Raw genomic sequence first — 20,956 nt, 5'->3', positions numbered from 1 at the left:
TTCGTGGCTGGGGGGAGGAGGAGGATTTACCTGACGTCACTGAGGAAGAGCAAGAGGAGATGGATAGTACGTCTGCATCCAACATTGCAGATGGCGTCTTTCATGCTGTCCAGCCTGTTGAGGGACCCCCGTATAAAAAAACTCAAGGGGAATTAACTGTACTGGGTGGCCACGCTAGTAGACCTTCGGTATAGGCAAAAAGTGGCGGACAAGCTACCAACACACCAGAAGGCAGAAAGGATGCAGCACATGCAGAACAAGCTGGCAACTATGCTTTACAATGCGTTTAAGGGTGATGTCACAGCACAACGCAATAAAGGTACCACTGCCAGTAATCCTTCTCCCATGTCCATGCAGGCAAGGACAGGACGCTCCAGTGATCTCATGGTGATGTCGGACATGCGGACATTCTTTAGTCCAATGCCTCGCCTTAGCCCTTCCGGATCCACCCTTCACCAACGCCTGGACCGGCATGTAGCCGACTACCTGGCCTTAAGTGTGGATGTAGACACTGTGAACAGCGATGAACCCTTGGACTATTGGGTGCGCAGGCTTGACCTGTGGCCAGAGCTGTCCCAATTTGCCATCCAACTTCTGTCTTGCCCTGCCTCAAGCATCCTGTCAGAAAGGACCTTCAGCACAGCTGGAGGCATTGTCACTGAGAAGAGAAGTCGCCTACGTCACAAAAGTGTTCACTACCTCACCTTTATCAAAATGAATGAGGCATGGATCCAGGAGGGCTACTGCCCGCCCAAAGACTAAGTCAGTCCCCACACACAGCATCTCTGCCTGCACGCCATGTGACTGGCTGCCTGCCCCAAGACTAAGTCGCTCCCCACACAGCACCTTTGCCCGCAGGCAGGGCCGGGCCGAGGCAGAGGCTGGAGAGCCTCCAGCCTCAGGGTGCACTGTAGGAGGGGGCGCAGAATTCATACAGCTGTCATTCCTAATTGTGTTTGAAGCAGAAAGAAATAAGAAAAGGGGATACATGGCAGTGACTGCAAGCCAGATAATTAGATATTAAGGTGTTGGGGAGGTTGTGGGCCCTGTGGCGCCTCTTAGTCTAATAGCAATCAGTGTGTAACGGCTGGGGAGGCAGGGATAGAGGGGCGCACTTTGGTGTCTCAGCCTTGGGTGCTGGAGGACCTTGTCCCGGCTCTGCCCGCAGGCCGCTTGACTGCCTTCTCCGCCACTCCAGGTGGACTCCTGAATTTTTATAATAATTGTTCTGGTGCGTGTACATGCCTGCCTTATTTTTCTGCAACAAGAAAACAAAAGGCATGTACATGTGCCCATTCACCTTCGTGATCATTACCTTGCCGCGTTGAAGGGGCTTGCGTATCACAATGAAGCAATGACTGCCGGCTATATGAGTGTCTCGGGGGGGGGGGGGGGGGAGGTGTCACACCAAAGATAATAAGGTAATGCTCCATTGTGGACAGACCAAATTTGACCAGCTGGACAGTCACCATTCTGTCATTCAGCTACCTCAGCCCAGCAACCATATAAGCTGGAAAGCCGCCATCACCTGCACTCTCGTCATGGTGCGCACCAGTCCAGCTCCAGCCCGGCCGTCAGTACACAAACAGCTGTTTGCAGTCACTGCATACCTTTCACTGCATCTTTGACTGCACATTGTATTATACCTGGCAGTCAGTGCATACCTTTCACTTGAATGGATGGCAGATTTGGCCTCCATAACAGATTCTCGTTAAAGGATTTAATGTTGATTCATCTCACATATATAGCAGGGCCTCGAAAGTACCTCGGGACGTGCATGCCATGCCTGCTGCCTTCCTTGGATGTTTGTGGTAGCCGTTCCTGCTCCTTTGCCCACAGCGTGCCTGCTGCCTTCCTTGGATGTGTGGTGGTGGTAGCCATTTCATAGGCTCCCACTCCAGACCGGAATTGAACCAGGATTCCCCGGCCATTACACTCGCAATGGCAGACTTGCCCTCCATAGCAGATTCTCTTTAAAGGTAGTACAGTCTATCAGTGTCATATACAGCAGGGCCTTGAAAGTCCTCCTGTATTGTTATTTTTGGTCACTACCTCAGGACGTGCATGCCATGCCTGCTGTCCTTCCTTGGATGTGTGGTAGCCGTTCCTGCTCCTTTGCCCACAGCTTGCCTGCTGCCTTCCTTGGATGTGTGGTGGGGGTAGTCATTTCTTAGGCTCCCACTCCAGACCGGAATCGAACCAGGATTCCCCGGCTATTACCTGTGGTCACTCGCAATGGCAGACTTGCCCTTCATAAAAGATTCTCGATGCAGGTAGTGAACAACAAGCAGAACAAGTATTTAAAAAAATAGATGTAAGTTTTAGCAATGGTAGAGAAAGAACCATCGAAAGTTGATAAGGCAGTCAGACATTACCTGACATCACTGAGTGAGGAAGAGCAATTTCACCATGGTGTGCACCAGTCCAGCACGGCCGTCACAACGCAAACAGCTGTTTGCGGTGCGTTACACAGTGAGTTTGGTGTGTCAGTGTGAAACAGTACTCTAATAACACTCCCTGATTGATGTATACACATGCAAGATGTTTTAAAGCACTTTAGGCCCGCAATTTAGCATTCAATGTGATTCCTGCCCTTAAAACGCTACTTTGCATCCAATCCAGATTTTTCCCCGGGACATTTGGCGTCTATCCCACTCCGCCATGCCCCCCTCCAGGTGTTAGACCCCCTGAAACATCTTCTCCATTACTTTTGTGGCCAGCATAAATTTTTCTAGTTTTCAAAGTTCGCCTCCCCATTGAAGTCTATTATGGTTTGCGAAAGTTTGCTAGAACCGAACTTTCGCAGGAGGTTAGCGCTAACCTAAAATCGAAGGATCGGGCCATCTCTACCAGTAAAAGGAACTATAAACCAATACATAAATACGGTCCTTTTTTCAAACTGTATATATGATCATAATAGTACCGTACATGTCTTTAGAGTTAACCTGAGCTGAATTTCGGGTTCAAAACCTGACCTCACCCTGAAGAAAGGGAAGCCTCAGAATCCTAATGAGGCTTCCCTTGGTGGTCTGAATGCCCTCCGTTGCTGCAGTAGCATGGAGCTTGCGGCTCCGGCTTGCTGCAAAGGTGCGGGCAGACTCGTGCAGCTACTGCGCAGCAATGATATAGTAAGACGAGCTGCGTGGCCTTGATATGATTAGCTACAATGCCTTGTCGGTAGCTAATCTTCAGAGGGGGGGGGGGGGTTGCAGTGGCGCTCAGCAACAAGGGACATCAGACCAGAGAGGAAAGCCTCAATAGGATCTTGAGCAGGGTTGCACGGGTAGTACTTTTTAATACCCGCCCGGATCCGGGTACCCAGATATCTGGATCCGATTCGGGTACCCGGATCTGACCTTGCGGATACCTGAGTGAATTCGGGTATCTGACCAAATTATCCGCGGGTACCCGACCTTTTCGGGTATCTGGATAGAAAAAACGGAAGTGCCCTTTAAATAGCTTTAAAAAGGGTTTTTAGGGTAAATGATGCATGTAGCATCATGGTTTTTAAAGGGAAACACTAATTTATTTTTGGTGGACATAAAATGAAAAAAAAAAGCTGTCAATTAACATCAGGACTAGGTTCCAGACAGCGGTCGTGCAGCCCACATTGTGTCCAAAGTCCAATCGCACAACTGGGACATGACAGTTTTCAGCCCAGACACCTCCAAAAAATGACACCGCAATTGTGTTTTGGGTTGAATATAGGTGGTGGTATCAGCAGCAGTGGCCTGTGGCACCGTGGCGGTGGGAGCCAGCACCAGCTTGCTTCAGCCTCTTGAACTCCTCATGCTCAACAACATGTTTTTTGGCCAGATGGGTGATGAAGCTGGAGGTGCCATACTTGTAGGGGTCACAACCTCTGCTCATCTGTAGTTTGCACACATTGCATATGGCAAACTTGCTGTCCAATGAGGGCAGAATTAAAAAATGCCAGATTGGGGAGGTAAAGATTCCCCTGCGGCCTGAATGGGATGCTGCGGCTTTTCTCCCTGTGGCGGTTGGGGGTTGAGCGGTGCGGCTGGAGGATGTGGTGGGTCCCGCATTTCACGGCCACTGTCTGCAATGCTGATCCTCCGTGCCAAACCCACCGATGCATCCTCCTCCTCAGAGTCAGAGCTGACATCCCCATCCTGTGAATGGTAGTCACGGTCCTTCATCCCATCATCAACATCATACCCCCCCTCCTCAAAACCCAGAACATCCTCCTCAAACTCCTTGCGGCTAACAGCCCTAAGTTCAATCGTGGCGCCTGGAGCGAAAAGCTCGCTGACTGAGGGTAGGCTGCCCGCTGGGGTCGACACTGACACTTGTTTGTACCTTTAAAAAGAACTATATACTCTAATGCAATCTCTAAAAGGCAACAAAAAGTCTCTGAAAAAACTTTATTGACACATGTAGACAACATCAAAAACACGGTTCTTCAAAATCACAGTGGTAGGTCTTGAAAGCACATTAAATTGGTTTGAATCAACAAATGGTTGTAGCTTTTGCGGGTATTAAACTTCAAGGCAACGACACATGTTCGTTTCGGGCTTTTGTGTAAAATTATATGTGCCCTTCATCAGGCCGTGATACCCAATTCTGTGTAGCTCAACCAAAAAAGGAAGACCAATCAGGCAAGAAGAGCCATATATTGGGGGGCGTCTGAGCTTACCAGACGCACAAGACCTTCCCAGCGGCTATAACAAGGTGCTGGGAAGGTTCCCACCTTGACTGGACGTAGATTCTACTGCTTTGGTATTCCGCATCCCGCCAATACAACAATCTTGCTGCTCTTTCCATGCTGCAATTCGCTCGTTCTGCCATCTATAAGACAGCAGAGTTCTTTGAGCAGGTCAGAAGCCACTTTCACTGGCTCCTGACTACGTGATCATGGAGAGCCAATCATATTGGCTCACACTGATAGCGTCAGGAGCCAAGGAAAGTGTCTCCTGACCAGCTGACAGCACTCTGCCATCATAGAGATGAAAGAGAGAGAGGCTTGTGGCGATGGGACAGCGTTGTGACAGGCGAGAGCGGTGGGTATGTTCGGTGATTTGTCGATATGCTGCAGTTTTTGGTACCAGCAGTCTCTGGTCCTTAAGGGGGCAGAGACTGATGGTATGGAAGTGGCTTAAGAGTCTGAAGCAAAAAAAAAAAAAAAAAAAAAGATACTTACATGAGGAGAGGCAAGGCTCTGGGTCCTATAGAGCCTTCCTGGTCTCCTCTGAGCCCCCCCCCCCCTTACCCCGCAGGTTCCACTGTTAGCAGTCTACGACCCATGAGTCGTAGACTGCTCTCTTCCACTTCTGGAGTCCTTCGGGAGTCTTTGGAAGCACTAGGGCTTCCGAAAACGGCCCGCTCTGTACTGCCCACATGCAAGTGCCCTCTCTCACGCATGCGCAGTACAGAGCCGCCTGTCTTCGTGAGCCCGAGTGCTTTCAAAGACTTCTGAAGCCTCCCATGGTGGCAGATTCAAACGGGGGAACGAGGCTAGGATACCATGAGGAGAATGGGAAGTCTTTATAGGACCCAGAGCCTTCCCTCTCCTTAGGTAAGTATCTGTTTTTTTCTTTTTTCCCCCCTTCCGACTCTTTTGCACTCTGCAATTGAAAAAGTAAGTAAAACAAGTACTGTCAAAATTAGTCAAAAAAGCATTTTCTTGCTTGCTGGTGGCCTAATAAGCATTTTATTAATAATATGAAAATATTATCTAGGATAAAACTTAGGAGTAAAAATGAATTCAATTGGGCCCAATATGTAGTTTCATTATTTGATCCGAAAGGGCATGCATACCTAAATACTGCATTCCCTACAGCAAGTATAACTGCCTTTCTGATTTCCTAAAAAATGTAATGAAAGTTCTAACCCTCACGTATGATCATTCCCCACACAGGTTGGATAGATAGTACCCTCCAAGAGAAATTATGAATGAGCCTTTGATCTTTGTTTACATTTTTTTTGATATATGCAGTTCTTATCATTTGGCCGCCAGCAGCTACAGTAGCCTGTTCTGCGCATCTGTACAACCCCCTACAGCACAGCATAATATATGCATATTATGCTACATGGTCAATATGTTTACAAGGACTAAGACTGATAACTGTGTAAACATGTTTTATAATATTTATTTTCAAGTAGTTATTGAAAAAAAATATATACATATACAGTGCTGAATATAATATGTATAACTTTGCTAAATTGTTAAGCCCTAGGCTCGCTACATGATTTAAAAAAAAAAAAATCCGGCAGCGCTGCCCCCTGGCGGTTTTTAATATACCGCCAGGGAGGTTAAAGAGAAAATTACCTTAAAGAGTAACAGAAAAAAGTTCCCCTGGGGAGTACTCACATCGAGAGGTGGAAGCCTCAGGGTCCCAATGAGGCTTCCCCCTCCCCTGTAGCTGCAGGCAGTCCCGTGCTGGCTCCCCCGAAGTCTCCCGGAATCCTCCCTTCACAAGCCCGATAAGCGCTGATAAGCGCTGATTTATTTACCTTTCCTGGCTCCAGTGGGGCGCTGTTGCAGTTTTCCGCACAGAGATAGGCAAAAGTAGCCGATCTCCGTCGGGTCTGCTCTACTGCGCAGGCGCAGGAGACTTGCGCCTGTGCTGTAGAGCGGCCTGACAGTGATCGGCTATTTCCGCCTATCTCCGAACGGAGAGCCAATACTGCGCCTGCGCTGGAGCCGGGAAGGTAAATATTTACATCACCCCTGTTCGGGGGAGCTTTATCTCCACCGCCGTGGGACCGAGGAGGACTGGGGAAGCCTCAATAGGATCCGGAGGCTTCCCCCACACCAGGTGAGTGCCCCCCAGGGGAGGATTTTCTTAGTACAGGTTTTCTTTAAACGTGGTTATTCTGCATTTTTTAGTTCCTTCTACTATATGTCATTACAGTGCCTCTTTTACTGTTTGTATATACCACCATGTATCTATAATCTTTTACCAAAATCAGTTTGGGATTGCTTTTACTTGCACTTTAGAAACACGCTGGATTGGATAGTGGACTCATGCCAAATACCTACTTGTGCTTGTAACATGCACGGCATTGAAAAGTACTTAACGATAATAATATTTTGTACTTCACTTATGGTATCTCTGATTGTAGAATATATATCGTTCCTAATCACACAGTTGGCATAAGTAATGAACATTCAGTTCCCATTTTGCTATTTCTGATTTAAAAGCAACACAAATGAGCAGACAGTGTCAGTATTTTCTGTAAATCATGAATCACTTTATGTGTCAGTTTGAAGAAGATTATTATATAAACCAAATCCACGAAGCCATTAAAGCGAGGAAAAAAATATTAGAAACAAGTGAACCCCAAACAAGTGTAAACAGTAATCCAATCCTGTATTTGGATTATATTACTTTCTTTTGTCACCATTGATGTAGAAAAAAAACCTTTCTAACATCAATTTCAGACAATTCACACCCCGGCGATTTCCTTCCTGAGATAACTGGACTGCCTTTAATCTGCAAAACTTCAATAAACATGAAGAATGAGAAGGCGCAGGAAAAGATAGCTGTGATCATGTATTAGAATAGAGAGCAGAGGCCTATCTGTCAGATTCTGTCTTCCGCTAGAAAAATGAATGCACCTGCCTTAACTATAAAAGACTATAGACAAAAATATAACCTGATCCAAAGGTCATACAAGAAGTGACCACGAAGGACCTGTCTGCCTACAGACTGTTTGCAAATTCGTATCATTATTTAGAGAAAACCTGAGGCGGGTTATATATATATACATAAAAAAAAGAAACTTACCTCCAGAGGCTTCCTGTGTCCTTTATTGGACCACTGCCGCTGCCCGCGACCCTCTTGAAGTTTGCATCTGTGCTTGTCTTCTTCATGAATGAGCACAGTCATACTTACGCAGGCACAGTACTGCCACACTCATACACAGCAGGGAGAGCAGCCATGTTAACATATCCAACAAGATCCTGCACATATGTTCCAGGGGTCAGCGCTTGCTAATGGCGAGGGTTCGGAGGACATGGGAAGCCTCTAAAGGCTTCCCTCTTCGCCGGAAAGTATCATGTTTTTTTTTAGGTCCCTTTAAAGTTTACATTCATTGTAATTTGCCTTCTTAAAACAGAAAGTATTTGTTTCAATCCAGCTTGAAGTGAGCAACTGTGGTCTCTGACAATGCGTCTCTACTGAATATGCAAATTATCTGTGTATGCCCCTGATGTCAGGCTTGCATCTAGAACAGCTAGTATATAGCATTAGCAAGCCTATAGCTTATGAAATTTACAGAGCCACATCAACCCAACATGCAGACAGCCTGTTTCAGACTGTTGGTCCTCATCAGTGCATGGCAAGGATCAACATGGCTCTATGGCTATATGGGATAGGGCTTGGACCAGTACAGCAAAATACAGAAGCAGCTCACTGTGACCCAAAACTATACTTTCCTAGTAGTTTTGGGTCACCCTAAGCTGCTTGGGTATTTGGTTTAAAGTTTAGTGACCTTATGTAGGCAAATTTACCATTCTTTTTGTCACACCTGACCCCCCCCCTCCCCCCTTCCATCCTCCAGATCACTGCAGAAAAGGAACTAGACTCCCAGCCACAAAGGGTGCAATTAGGAGTTGTATGTGCATCTGCATATGTTCCTATATTCCCTCCTCATACCGTTCCTGACTGCTTGTCTGCTACATCCTTTTTTATAACCTCTCACTTCTTAAATCCTAATATGAGTAAAACAGGACTAATAATTTTCCCACCTCTCTGCGTAATATAATAATAAATGTTAATACCCCACCCATAACTTCAGTTCCCAAGGCACAGTACTTAGGGGTAACCCCTCTATTTTATTTATTCCTCACATTCACTCCCTAACCAGCTCCTGTCATCTCCAACTCCAAAAAATATCTTGCATCTGACCTTTTATCACTCAGGACACAACTAAAATTCTCTTATAATATCCTGTTTGGACTATTGTAACATACTGCTTTACGGACTACCATCTAATATACTGGAATCAAAAGAGGAAAAGGGAAAACGCGCATCCATGCAAAAGAGTGTTCTTTATTCGATACAGTAAAAATACAGGCTACAGTACTGTAGAGGACGGGAGAGGAGTACAGGCAGATGGGGTTAGCCTGTATTTTTATTGTTTGGAATAAAGAACACTCTTTTTTCATGCATGTGCATTTTGCCCTTTCCTCTTTTGATCCAACCACTACTTAACATTGGATTACAGAACTCCATGTTTTTTTTGTCACGACTCTGTGCACTGATCCCTTCCTGGATATAATATACTGGCATCGCTCCAATCTGTACTGAACTCGGCTGCTCAACTCGTTCATCTTTCTTCTCACTCTTCCTCTGCTGCTCCTCATTGTCGAGCTCTTCATTGGCTGCCAGTTAAAGTGAGGATCCATTTAAAACCTTTAACCCTACGCCACAAAGCTCTCCCTGTACATCTCCTCACTAGTTTTCAGATACCAACCAGACTGCAATCTCAGATCTGCACATGACCTTATTTTGTCCTCCTCTAGAATCACCTCCTCGCATTCATGTACAGTATACAAGATTTCTCACATGCTTCCCCCAACCCCTTTTCTGAAATCCCCTTCCACAACACATCTGTCACTCTCCAACCTTTGATATCTTTAAATGCTCCCTCAAAGATCACTTTTTCTGACAAGCATACACTCTCCCTTAGGCCATTCCTCCATTGACCACTGGCCAAGTTGTATTCCTTATTAGATAACCTAAAAACACACTGCCTCTAGGTATGAATATTGCATACTTCTCCATCTCTTTCATTCTCCTTTCATTCTTGAGATTGTAAGCTTGCAAGGGCAGGGCTCTCTCACCCTTTTGTGTCTTATGTTACACATTTTAGTCTTCATGTTACTTTTTTCACTCTGTAAATCGGTTTACGCTATTATGTACCCCATGTTTGTTTCCTACTTTGTACAGCACCATGGAATATGTTGCCGCTTTATAAATTAATAATAATGTTAATAACTTTCCCCCACTCTATGTAAGTGCCCAGTCCAGTAAGAGTAGTTTTCCATAGCAGTGCATACCTATCTACATTGGATTAACATTTTATAGTGCACCATATCAATTGTTATGTATAGGATGCTTGGGGGGGCCCAATGTAAAACTTGCACTCGAGCCCATAGCTCCTTAGCTACACCACTGTTCCAACTTAAATTGCCTGAAAGAACAGGGTTTATGTTCCATGAAACATGTTGCACACAGGAGTTTTGCCCAAAGTTTTTTTTGTTCTCTATATGAGATCATTGTGTCCTTCTTCAGATGTAAGTCCATGACTACCTCCTTGTAAACAAATTTTAATATATTTTATTCTTGTTGGTGGCCTCTGTTCCTTGACTACATCAGTATTTATATTCCCCCTTTGGTGGAGGGGTGTCTCTTCAAATTTCCTGCACTACATAGAGCGACTTCTGATCCCGAATTGGGTCAGATTTGTTCTTCCCTTTGCCTTATACAGTGGTTCCCTGTGTGGTAACCCTGGCTTGCGAGTACCATCCCACCTTTCATATTCTATATCCCTTTAAATATTGGCATACTACTCTATTTGGGCTCTTGGTCATTCTCCATTAATATTTTTCAAGTCTAAGATGGGTATACAAACAGCAACAAAATCCCCAACCTCACATTATTTTCTATACTAAAACTAAATTCTTGAGGGGCCTTCTGTATTGCTCTCTAGAAACGATTGTCTAAAGCTTTGCTATTCTTTCCACTTTTTTCATTATTATCTTATGTATATTCTCAATTGGTAAAATGGTTGGACGGATGATGAGTGATCGCAGGGGGGTATTTCTTAATATTCAAAAGGTTGACACACAGGCATATCTGATCAAAACGAAATGCATTTTTAATATCTTGCAATTAGTGGTTAACCTTTAGCTACTCTGGGGAAAAGGTGTGACTTACTATCCATACAGATAAGTGCTAAAAAAAAATGAAGAGAAGAGAACAGTATAAGAGAATATAGATACGCTTTCAAACACAAGATACAGAAAATGTGATATTTTTTTTATACTGTTGCTTTCTAACCGCTGTCTACTTAATGTGTTTCCTTTCAGCTGCCATGCAAAGTAGTAGCAATTCTGCTGCATTTCTTCTTTCTAAGTGCGTTTGCTTGGATGCTGGTTGAAGGACTGCACCTCTACAGTATGGTGATCAAGGTGTTCGGTTCAGAGGAAAGCAAACATCTTTACTACTATGGAATTGGATGGGGTATGTTCCAGGGAATTTGTGTTTAATATCATTGATCCGTATCAAAAGGATGTAGCTAGTGAAAGGGATTGTAGCCACATAGGAATGCCAACAGCAGTTAATGAGGAACTTTACTGAAATATAGCAGGGGAAATACAAGTTAAATCAATACATTGACAAGTGAGGATTAAAAAAGTAAAGATAGATCAATAAATGAATGATACTCTCTGAGTAATTCATTCATGTTGTTTAATACCCAGTCAACCTGAAGGTCATCATCTTTACTGCTGGCATACATGAAAAAAAAACAGTCAGCACCACCTGCTATTATTTATAAACACACCCATTAACAATGTTAAAGGCTTAAAGATTTTTTTTTTATTACATATAGATGCACCGAGGGATATACTACCTCCTTGGCAGTTGGAAACAGCCATCATTTCCCACAATGCAAAGAGATTTACAGGCAATAGACTGGCCCTGACATTACACTGTGGGATGGGTTTCACTACAATATCAGCCACACAGACCCTCCTGGTGATCTTTTCAAGAAAAGTAAAGATTTCTCATGCAAAAGGCAGTATCTGCTATTGGATGGGATGAAGTTCAATCCTGGGTTGAATTTTCTCTTTAATATAAGAAAGAAAGATGGGAAAGAATAGGAAGCCATGTTGGTGCACTTAGGTTATACTTTGCAGATTATAAAGCTGAGATTATTAGAGATGAGCATGCACAGTTTCATGAGACAAAAATTGTACCTATTTGTGTCCGAGGTGGAAGCTGCAACAGGGAGGGTTCATTTACCTGAAATATGTCCTTATTCTGTGATGCTCCACACTGCACTCCATCCTCCCAACATCTCCTGGGGAGTGCCGCCGTAAGAGAATGTCATCCAGGTAAAATGAACCCTCTCTGTGGGGCCACCTCCTGGACATGAACATACAGTTTTATGTCTCATGAAACTATGCTTGCTCAACCTTAGCAATTCTTAAAGAGAACCTGTACTGAGTAAAAATATTTAAAATAAACACATGAGGTAACTTTAAATAAACATTACATAGTTACCGTGCCACCAGTTCCTCTCAGAAGCTCACCATTTTCTTCAGACAATTATCCCTTCCAGTTCTGACTATATTTTGTCAGATCTGAAATATATCAGTTGCTGTCAGTAAAATATCAGTTGCTGTCAGTTATAGCTGAGAGGAAAACTGATGTATTAGGTAATGTCCATGTTTCCCTATGGCTCAAGTGGGCGATGCTACAGTTTAACTGTGTGCTGACCAGAAAGCTGTTATGGGTAATAGCCATTTTCAAAATGGAGGACGGAAAATTCCCTTGATCACAGTGAACAAACAGGGTGTGGGACAGGAGAAAGACGCTGAGGAGTAGACTACATGGAAGGTAAGTATGACTTGTGTATCCTTATTTTGACTTTTAATTTTCAGTTCAGGTTTTCTTTAACTGCAGAGATTTAACTGCATTTCTTGATTTAAAGCTGCTGGTCTTTATTTGTTTTATGGCCTATAATCCCTGACATGATCGCTAGTGAGGGGTCACTTAACTAACTAAAGGTTAGGCAGTTTATCAGAAATGAGTAGTGGCTGTCTTTCTTCCACCATATTTTTGTTGGCGAAGTCAAGTTTTGTAAGTTTTCGTGATAAATGCAACAGCAGTCTTCCTCAGGGTCTTATGGACAACTATAGAGGTCTAAAATAATACTTGCACTTGCATCAAGACGGCAACATCTCTCCAGGCTTCTAATCTCTTTTCTGTGAAAGTTGTTGCTGGAGCTTAAGCAGATAGGTGTATGAGTATCATTGAGGTCTCAGGTATATTACCATTATACCTTTATACCTACTGGTGTCCCATGCATACACCTCAGTACAGAAGAATAAGGAGCAGAGCCAGCGGAGTGATAAACTGGTGTTTCTCAACATTAATACAGCATGTACCCTAACTAAGAAAGATGGTGTGTGCTGAGTGCCCCTATTGTGAATAATATCAATTATCACTTAACACATATACTTGTACTGTATATTTGTTAGGAGCATTCAGTATTTTGGCAAATATGTTTTTCTGATATCGTTTACTTTTAATTAACTAAAAATACATTTTTTTTCTCCGCCAAAAGTGGGGAAAAAAGTTCCTGCATCTTATAGTCCAAATGCAGGACGTTCCTGAACGCCTGCCAATATGCACCTCCAACCCTCCACAATGTCGGGGACTCCCTGTACTGTGCCCATGCAGAGAAGGACACAGGGGAACAAATGGAGGACACAGGGGGACACCCAGGGCCCAGGGGTATAGAGGAGGACAAAATGGGGATACAAAGGGGCATAGATGAGGACACAAGGAGGACAGAGGTGGACACATGGGGACACAGGAGGACACAAGGGGGACAGAGGAGGACACATGGAGACACAAGAGGTACAAAGGGGGCATAATACACAAGATTCCCCTGCACCATGAATGCACCAGGTTTAGTATATATATACACACATATATATATATATATATATATATATATATATATATATATATTTCCCCCTGGATTTTGTCCTCTAAACCTAAGCACGTAAGACCTTATGGCCAGGAGCATCTTGTAGTCCAAAAACTTACTTTGACTGACCTTAACAATCATATTTGCATTTGTGCATAAGTATTGTGATGATCCGCTCAGCTGGCTGCACAGGCAGACAGCTGTTTGTCCATTCCTCTAGTCTGTGGGCTGCAGGTCTCTGGAACAGAGCCCTGTCTTTCCATTGCAAGTTTCTGGTCTGTTCTCTTGCTGGGGAATTTGCATACATTCGTTATGCAAATCCCCTACCTGCCTTCTTTGATGACTGGCACTATAAGAGCTTTATGGTTCCCAGAATGCTTGGCTGGTCATTTCCTTTCCATGGTCTGTTCCTGATGGACACTGCTGGAGTGTCAGCCATTGCTATCTAGTATAGTTAATTCCTGGGGGTTGCTTTAGGCTCCCCTTCTAGCCCAGTCAGGTTGTATTATCTGTATTGCCTGTTCTGTCTTGTCTTGCCTGTTGCCATTGTCCTGCCCCAATGGTGGTCGACAGGAAATGGTTCTGATCTCTGTTCTTGGAGTATAGCTGGTGCAGCGGTTGCTACCAGCTATCTCTTCTGTTCTGTCTCCTGGGATCGCGCTAGCTACTTTTCGCTAGCGCTGGGGATCCTTCTGTTCTGTCTTCTGGGATCGCGCTAGCTACTTTTCGCTAGTGCTGTGGATCCTATCTCTCGTTTGTCCCTGTTTTCGTGTTTCTGTCTTGTTCGCTACGCTTGCTGCAGGCTCGGTGAGGTAACCGTTAAGCAATCGCTCGCGTCCTCTGTTTCATGTTTGTCTGTTAATGGTTAGTTAGGCGTGCTTGTCTCTATTGTGCTTATCACGTGGAGATCGCGCATAACCGCGTGCACTGTTGCGAATGAGTGCGGTGTTCGCGGTTAGCTAGCGTTGTTATTTTCCGTATCTCCTTATTGTATTTGCTGTGCCTTTGCTACCCTCGTATTATATTCTGATCTGCCTTGTGTCACGTCTGGCGATCGCACCTCTCGCGATCGCGTTCCTATTTCGTATCTGCTGTTGTGTGTGCGCGGTCGCGGGGTGGCGACTGGATTGGCGCACACACATACAACCTATCCCTTTGCTCAATCTCATTCACAATCGCCTCTCTTGCGATTGCGTTCTGCGCTTCGTACAATTCCTGTCTGGCACTTGTGGAGGTACAGAGGATTGGTTCCTCTGCACTCCCCAGCGCCATCTGCCGACAGGAATTTCCCTCTACAGGTGCGTAGCACCTTTTGCTGGGTTCCTGCAAATTATACGCTTGTGGAGGATTTCCGCCGTGTCAGCGCACGCGTTGTGCGCTGATCACGGGGAAAGTTCCACAATCGTTACAGAATGACCAGCCCAACCCAAAACCCCAGTGTAGACGGAATTTCCGATTTGTACGATTTTGTCGAATATGGCTCTTGTACCTTTAAGAGATTTAAAAAACTTGAACCTGAATCAGCAGACGAATTTTTGTCTGAGTGTACGAAACTGTTAGCGAACCCTGAATTCCAATGCACCCCAGTGTCTACCTGGGCCCCCCAAATGGTCTACATTCTGTTGGGGGGCGAAATGTCAATGTGGGGTTATGATGTGTTAAATCATACCACCCTGAGTCAAAGACCCCTGGAATTCTTGGCCTTTTTAATTCACAATTGGCTGAGATTACCTCAATTACCATACCCCCTTAATGAGTTGTTGTCAGCAGCTCAATCAGCTGTTCCATCTACTCTTTCATCCACAAAGCAGCCATCCAAAGCCTCTAAGTCTAAACGTAAAAGATCTAGGAAGGCTTCCCAGCGGAAAGATCCGTTGCCCCTAGCAACCACGAATAAAGAGGTTATTTCTGTCAAGTCTGAAATGGGCAAAACCATGCAGTATGATAATGATGTTTATAATGCATCTGCTGATCAGTTTCCAGGTTTTTTGCCCCAATCCAAAGCTTATGTGGATCCTGCTATAGGTAGGATCGCGCACTACATTAAAGCAGTTAAAAAATCTGTTCTTGTTCCTGAACTCCACCCCTATGGAGATTATTTGGATACTGGCCTGTTTGAACCCCCATTTGCTTCCTGGGATATTGGGGCCTTGCTGGAAGAATTCGATTTTGATTGGAAAGCCTTTTGCGATTTTTACATCGCAAAAAGCGAAGATGTCTTGAATGCTTGTCTCGATTCTATGTACCTTCTGATTGATTCCGATGAATGATACAAGGATGATGTGGATCTGGTGATCTATGTATGGCAAACGATTTTGGATGAGTTGCACACACACCAACCAATTGATTCCAATAAAGAGACATCATTGTCGGATGATTGTTCCTGCCTTTCTGGGGTAAAGCATGAGAGTCTTGACTTTGTGCAATCTGAAATAAATGAGTGTGCCGCTGTGGTTGGTTCCTGTGCGCATCCCGAAGGATTCTCTCCTGACAGTGTGCAGTTTGAATCTGTGCGATCTGATGCCTGTTTCTCGGATGTTCCTGCAGATTGTGATCGGCATGAGTCTGCCGGTTTCCTCAAGGATGTGTGGGATCCTTTGTCAGTTAGAAACAGATCTTTGAGATCTTCTGTCTGTGACCCTGCTATGGGGAAAATTTCTCGACTATGCAGCGTCAAAAGTAAAATTTTTATGCCTAATAAAGTTTATCCTGTTGATGTCACCATTTCTTTTGCAAATGAATCTATGTCTTATTCTGTTCGCACCTGTGCAGGCCTGTTGCCTGATGACAGTTGCTCCAGTGTTTCTGTCCTAGATGCCTTGCAGTCTGCTCCGCAGATCGCGGAGGTTTGCGATATGGAAGCGTCAGTTTCGCAACCTAAAGCGATCTTGGATCCGCAAATTTTGCGTTCTGACTCCTCGGATTCGACATTGTTAGCCGAATCTAAGAGTGAGACAGCGCTTCGGTTTTGTGAATCTGATGCTGAAGCTTCTTTGCCTTGTCCAGAGAAGCTTTCTCTGAACCTGCCCTGTACCATGAATGAAGGCATGATGTCCACTTGCATTGACATTTGCGAGTCTGATTCTGAAGAAAGTATTGACTCTCCACCCAGTACTCTGGATGAGTCAATATTGCCTTGTACAATATCTCCTGCCCTGCCCCTAGAGGCTCGTCTAGGTATTGCTGCTATTTTTACCTGTCTTTCTGCAGTTTTGGAATTGCAAGCTAGTTTGACTACTACGCAGAGTTCTGGGTGCAGCGAGATTAAAGTTAGGGAGTCAGTGTGTGGTCCAGTGAATATTCCTGTACGTTCCACTCATGATGATGAAATTCAGTCTCAGTTTATGGTGGAACCTTCCCTGGACATCTGCCCTGTTCTCAAAATAAAGTTCCAGTTTTGCCCTGTAACATGGATAGTACAGAATCCTTCTTAGACAACTTGAAAAATTATGTTCCTGAGGTCTTGTTTGATGATCTAAAGGTCTCCGAGTTCCTCCCAAAGGGTGCAGAACTTGTAGGAGATGTCTCCTGCCCCCCAGGTCCTTCTGAGGTGTTGCCCACTTCAGTAAGCATTGCTGCCTTGCTGACTACTTTTGCAGCTCTTGTGGAGCTATATTCATGTGTAGTCAATGATGATATTACAGTTACAGAAAATTCTGAATTTGAGTCCGAGTCTTCTTTTGAAAGACCAGTACCTGTGACCTTTACTCGTGATGATTTTCTGCCCGGTTCTGGTTTTGGCCTTGTCGTGTCGGACTCTGAGGTTGGCAGTTCCCCGACATGTCCTGAGGTTTCTCCTGTACTAGTGCACCCCGATGTGCTCTGTGACCCAGAAAGCCCAAGTGTGCCTCGGTTACCAGCGTACTCAGATGCTTCCTCAGTGGAGACATGTTCTGATATAGCCTGCCTGCTTGCATGCCCAGAAGTGGTCCCTGAAAGTCCTGATCTTGATGGGTGTCCTGCTAATTTTGAGTCTGGAATGATCATAGGTTCCATAGGGGTTCTTGGTGGTTCTCCATGTGAGCCTGGTGAGCGTTCTGGCTTCTTGGGATCTCTGCGGAGCTTCAAGACGTTCTGGGAGATTCCGGGAAAGGTTTTGCTTGGTGCCCTGAATACGATCAGCAATGGCTTTGGTGTTGTAAGGGACACTTCGAACAGGTATTGCGGCAGGTTTGGTATTCTTGGACGCTCCTTGGAAGGTGGTGGGTATTGTCTGGAGGGTGTCGATGGCTTCTTCTCTGGTGTCCACAGTCCTGATGGGTGTTACGCTGAGACTTGCAGTGCTGATGGGCATGTTTCGGTGGCTTCTGCTTCCGATGAGGTCGGTTTCGGATGGACTGACTCTGGAATTGGGCCTTGTCGGGCTGTCCTGACCTTCATGAGTCTTCAGTTACAGTTTTGTGATGATACCAGTTTTGAGGGATGTCTGGAATCCATCCCTAGAGGGGGGGGGGGGGGAGTACTGTGATGATCCGCTCAGCTGGCTGCACAGGCAGACAGCTGTTTGTCCATTCCTCTAGTCTGTGGGCTGCAGGTCTCTGGAACAGAGACCTGTCTTTCCATTGCAAGTTTCTGGTCTGTTCTCTTGCTGGGGAATTTGCATACATTCGTTATGCAAATCCCCTACCTGCCTTCTTTGATGACTGGCACTATAAGAGCTTTATGGTTCCCAGAATGCTTGGCTGGTCATTTCCTTTCCATGGTCTGTTCCTGATGGACACTGCTGGAGTGTCAGCCATTGCTATCTAGTATAGTTAATTCCTGGGGGTTGCTTTAGGCTCCCCTTCTAGCCCAGTCAGGTTGTATTATCTGTATTGCCTGTTCTGTCTTGTCTTGCCTGTTGCCATTGTCCTGCCCCAATGGTGGTCGACAGGAAATGGTTCTGATCTCTGTTCTTGGAGTATAGCTGGTGCAGCGGTTGCTACCAGCTATCTCTTCTGTTCTGTCTCCTGGGATCGCGCTAGCTACTTTTCGCTAGCACTGGGGATCCTTCTGTTCTGTCTTCTGGGATCGCGCTAGCTACTTTTCGCTAGTGCTGTGGATCCTATCTCTCGTTTGTCCCTGTTTTCGTGTTTCTGTCTTGTCCGCTACGCTTGCTGCAGGCTCGGTGAGGTAACCGTTAAGCAAGCGCTCGCGTCCTCTGTTTCATGTTTGTCTGTTAATGGTTAGTTAGGCGTGCTTGTCTCTATTGTACTTATCACGTGGAGATCGCGCATAACCGCGTGCACTGTTGCGAATGAGTGCGGTGTTCGCGGTTAGCTAGCGTTGTTATTTTCCGTATCTCCTTATTGTATTTTCTGTGCCTTTGCTACCCTCGTATTCTATTCTGATCTGCCTTGTGTCACGTCTGGCGATCGCACCTCTCGCGATCGCGTTCCTATTTCGTATCTGCTGTTGTGTGTGCGGGGTCGCGGGGTGGCGACTGGATTGGCGCACACACATACAACCTATCCCTTTGCTCAATCTCATTCGCAATCGCCTCTCTTGCGATTGCGTTCTGCGCTTCGTACAATTCCTGTCTGGCACTTGTGGAGGTACAGAGGATTGGTTCCTCTGCACTCCCCAGCGCCATCTGCAGACAGGAATTTCCCTCTACAGGTGCGTAGCACCTTTTGCTGGGTTCCTGCAAATTATACGCTTGTGGAGGATTTCCGCCGTGTCAGCGCACGCGTTGTGCGCTGATCACGGGGAAAGTTCCACAATCGTTACAAGTATTATTATTCATTTAGAAGTTATAGGTTCCCAAAAGTACATTTTTTTTGCTTTGTGAACTGACTTTGCATTTTATTAATAACTGGTTTTATTCATTCATTCAGGCAGACATGCTTTGACTCTTTCAAAATAAACAAAAAAAAAAAAACCAGACACTACATGTTACGGATACAACTATACTTCATCAGGTGATGAAGGATAGTTGTATCCGTAACATGTAGTGTCTGTTGTCCGCTCAATACAGCAAAGTTTTGCAGCCAGTAGTGTGCCGTCTCAATTTTTTGTTTTGTATGATGTTGTAGCTGTGTGACCAATCCAGCAGAGACTAGGCACCGGCAAATATCCAGGCTGATCCAGCTCTGGGAAACTGTGTCTCCAGCACCTTTACAAATTCTATGCTTTGATTCTTTGTCCGTGTTGAGCAGCTTCTCCACAGTCAGAGAATGTGTCACATTCCTCACTTGATACATTTAGATAAACACAAGATAACATAATCTAAAAGTTTGGATGGTCCACATTTCACTGCACTGAACGTTCAAGCTCTGTGTGTAACCTTTCCAATGCTGGTCTAGTAAAAAAAAATGCTGGTTGCATATAATATGCTGTAAATAACATTTTAGAGCAAAGATGAAATGCAGGGTTATATTCCGCTTTAATGATACTGATTTTCATTTGTAAAATAGTATTACATCCTCACAGTCTACAAAAAAATGTGGCTTTTGTCCCCATTTCATTTGCTTAGACATTAATTAGAATATATAATACATATGTACTATTAAAATACATTTCACAACAATTTCAGCTTTAGATTATGAATTCACATCAAGGACACCTAAGCTATTATTGCTAGCAATTATAACTGTCACAACATCTTTTCAGTAATATGCATACACTTTATTAACAAATACTTCATCTGAGAAATAAAAAAGGCAAACGCTCTGAAGAGCATTTTAGCATACTAATGAACTGTAATAGCTAAATGTTTTCTATTGCCTGTAAAACCTAAATCATCTTAAACAAATCTGTTCATTGTAGCTGCACGAAATAGATGGGCACAAGGCATTTCATTTTGAATCACCGTGTGAGTCTGACTCGTGCCATCAAATCATAACTCTTTGCTAGCATGGATGAAAATCGTTCATTAGCATCCTTGATTCAATACCTGAATGCAAAGTGGACCACTCAGGGTTACTTTCGAGGAGTTTTCAATTTGTTGAAAATATCTGTGTTATTAACATACATTTTAAGTACTACAATTAGTGTGCATGTGTAGTTGTCTGAATTCATTTTTTCTATAAATTATAGGTTTTAAAGAAACATGCGACATTGTAGACATTGTAAGTGCACACATTTATACTTACTTGGGGTTTCCCCCAGCTCCATGTACGCCATGGGGTCCCTCGCCTGGGTGGTTCCATTCCTGGCCGGCCTCGTAAATTTGGCAATTGTCCCTAGTCACACTCTACTGCACCCGTCACTGCGCTCGGCTCAAGCTGTCCCACGCATGTGCAATACAAAACAACTGGGGGTGACTGGAAAATTTACCAGGCCG

General features: G+C 44.6%; 1 protein-coding gene across 1 annotated transcript in view; it reads left to right on the top strand.

The window, feature by feature from the left end:
• LOC137532726 (adhesion G-protein coupled receptor D1-like) overlaps positions 1-20,956 on the top strand; it is a 603,228-nt gene that overhangs the window by 242,570 nt on the left and 339,702 nt on the right. The window contains exon 6 of the mRNA XM_068253608.1: positions 11,060-11,213. Coding sequence (XP_068109709.1) covers positions 11,060-11,213 — 154 coding nt within the window. The remainder of the gene's footprint in view (positions 1-11,059; positions 11,214-20,956) is intronic.

Source organism: Hyperolius riggenbachi, chromosome 1, assembly GCF_040937935.1.
Source record: "Hyperolius riggenbachi isolate aHypRig1 chromosome 1, aHypRig1.pri, whole genome shotgun sequence".
Classification (NCBI taxonomy): Eukaryota; Metazoa; Chordata; class Amphibia; order Anura; family Hyperoliidae; genus Hyperolius; species Hyperolius riggenbachi.
Note: the sequence above shows the minus strand (reverse complement) of the source record. Positions and strands in the feature narration are given on the sequence as shown.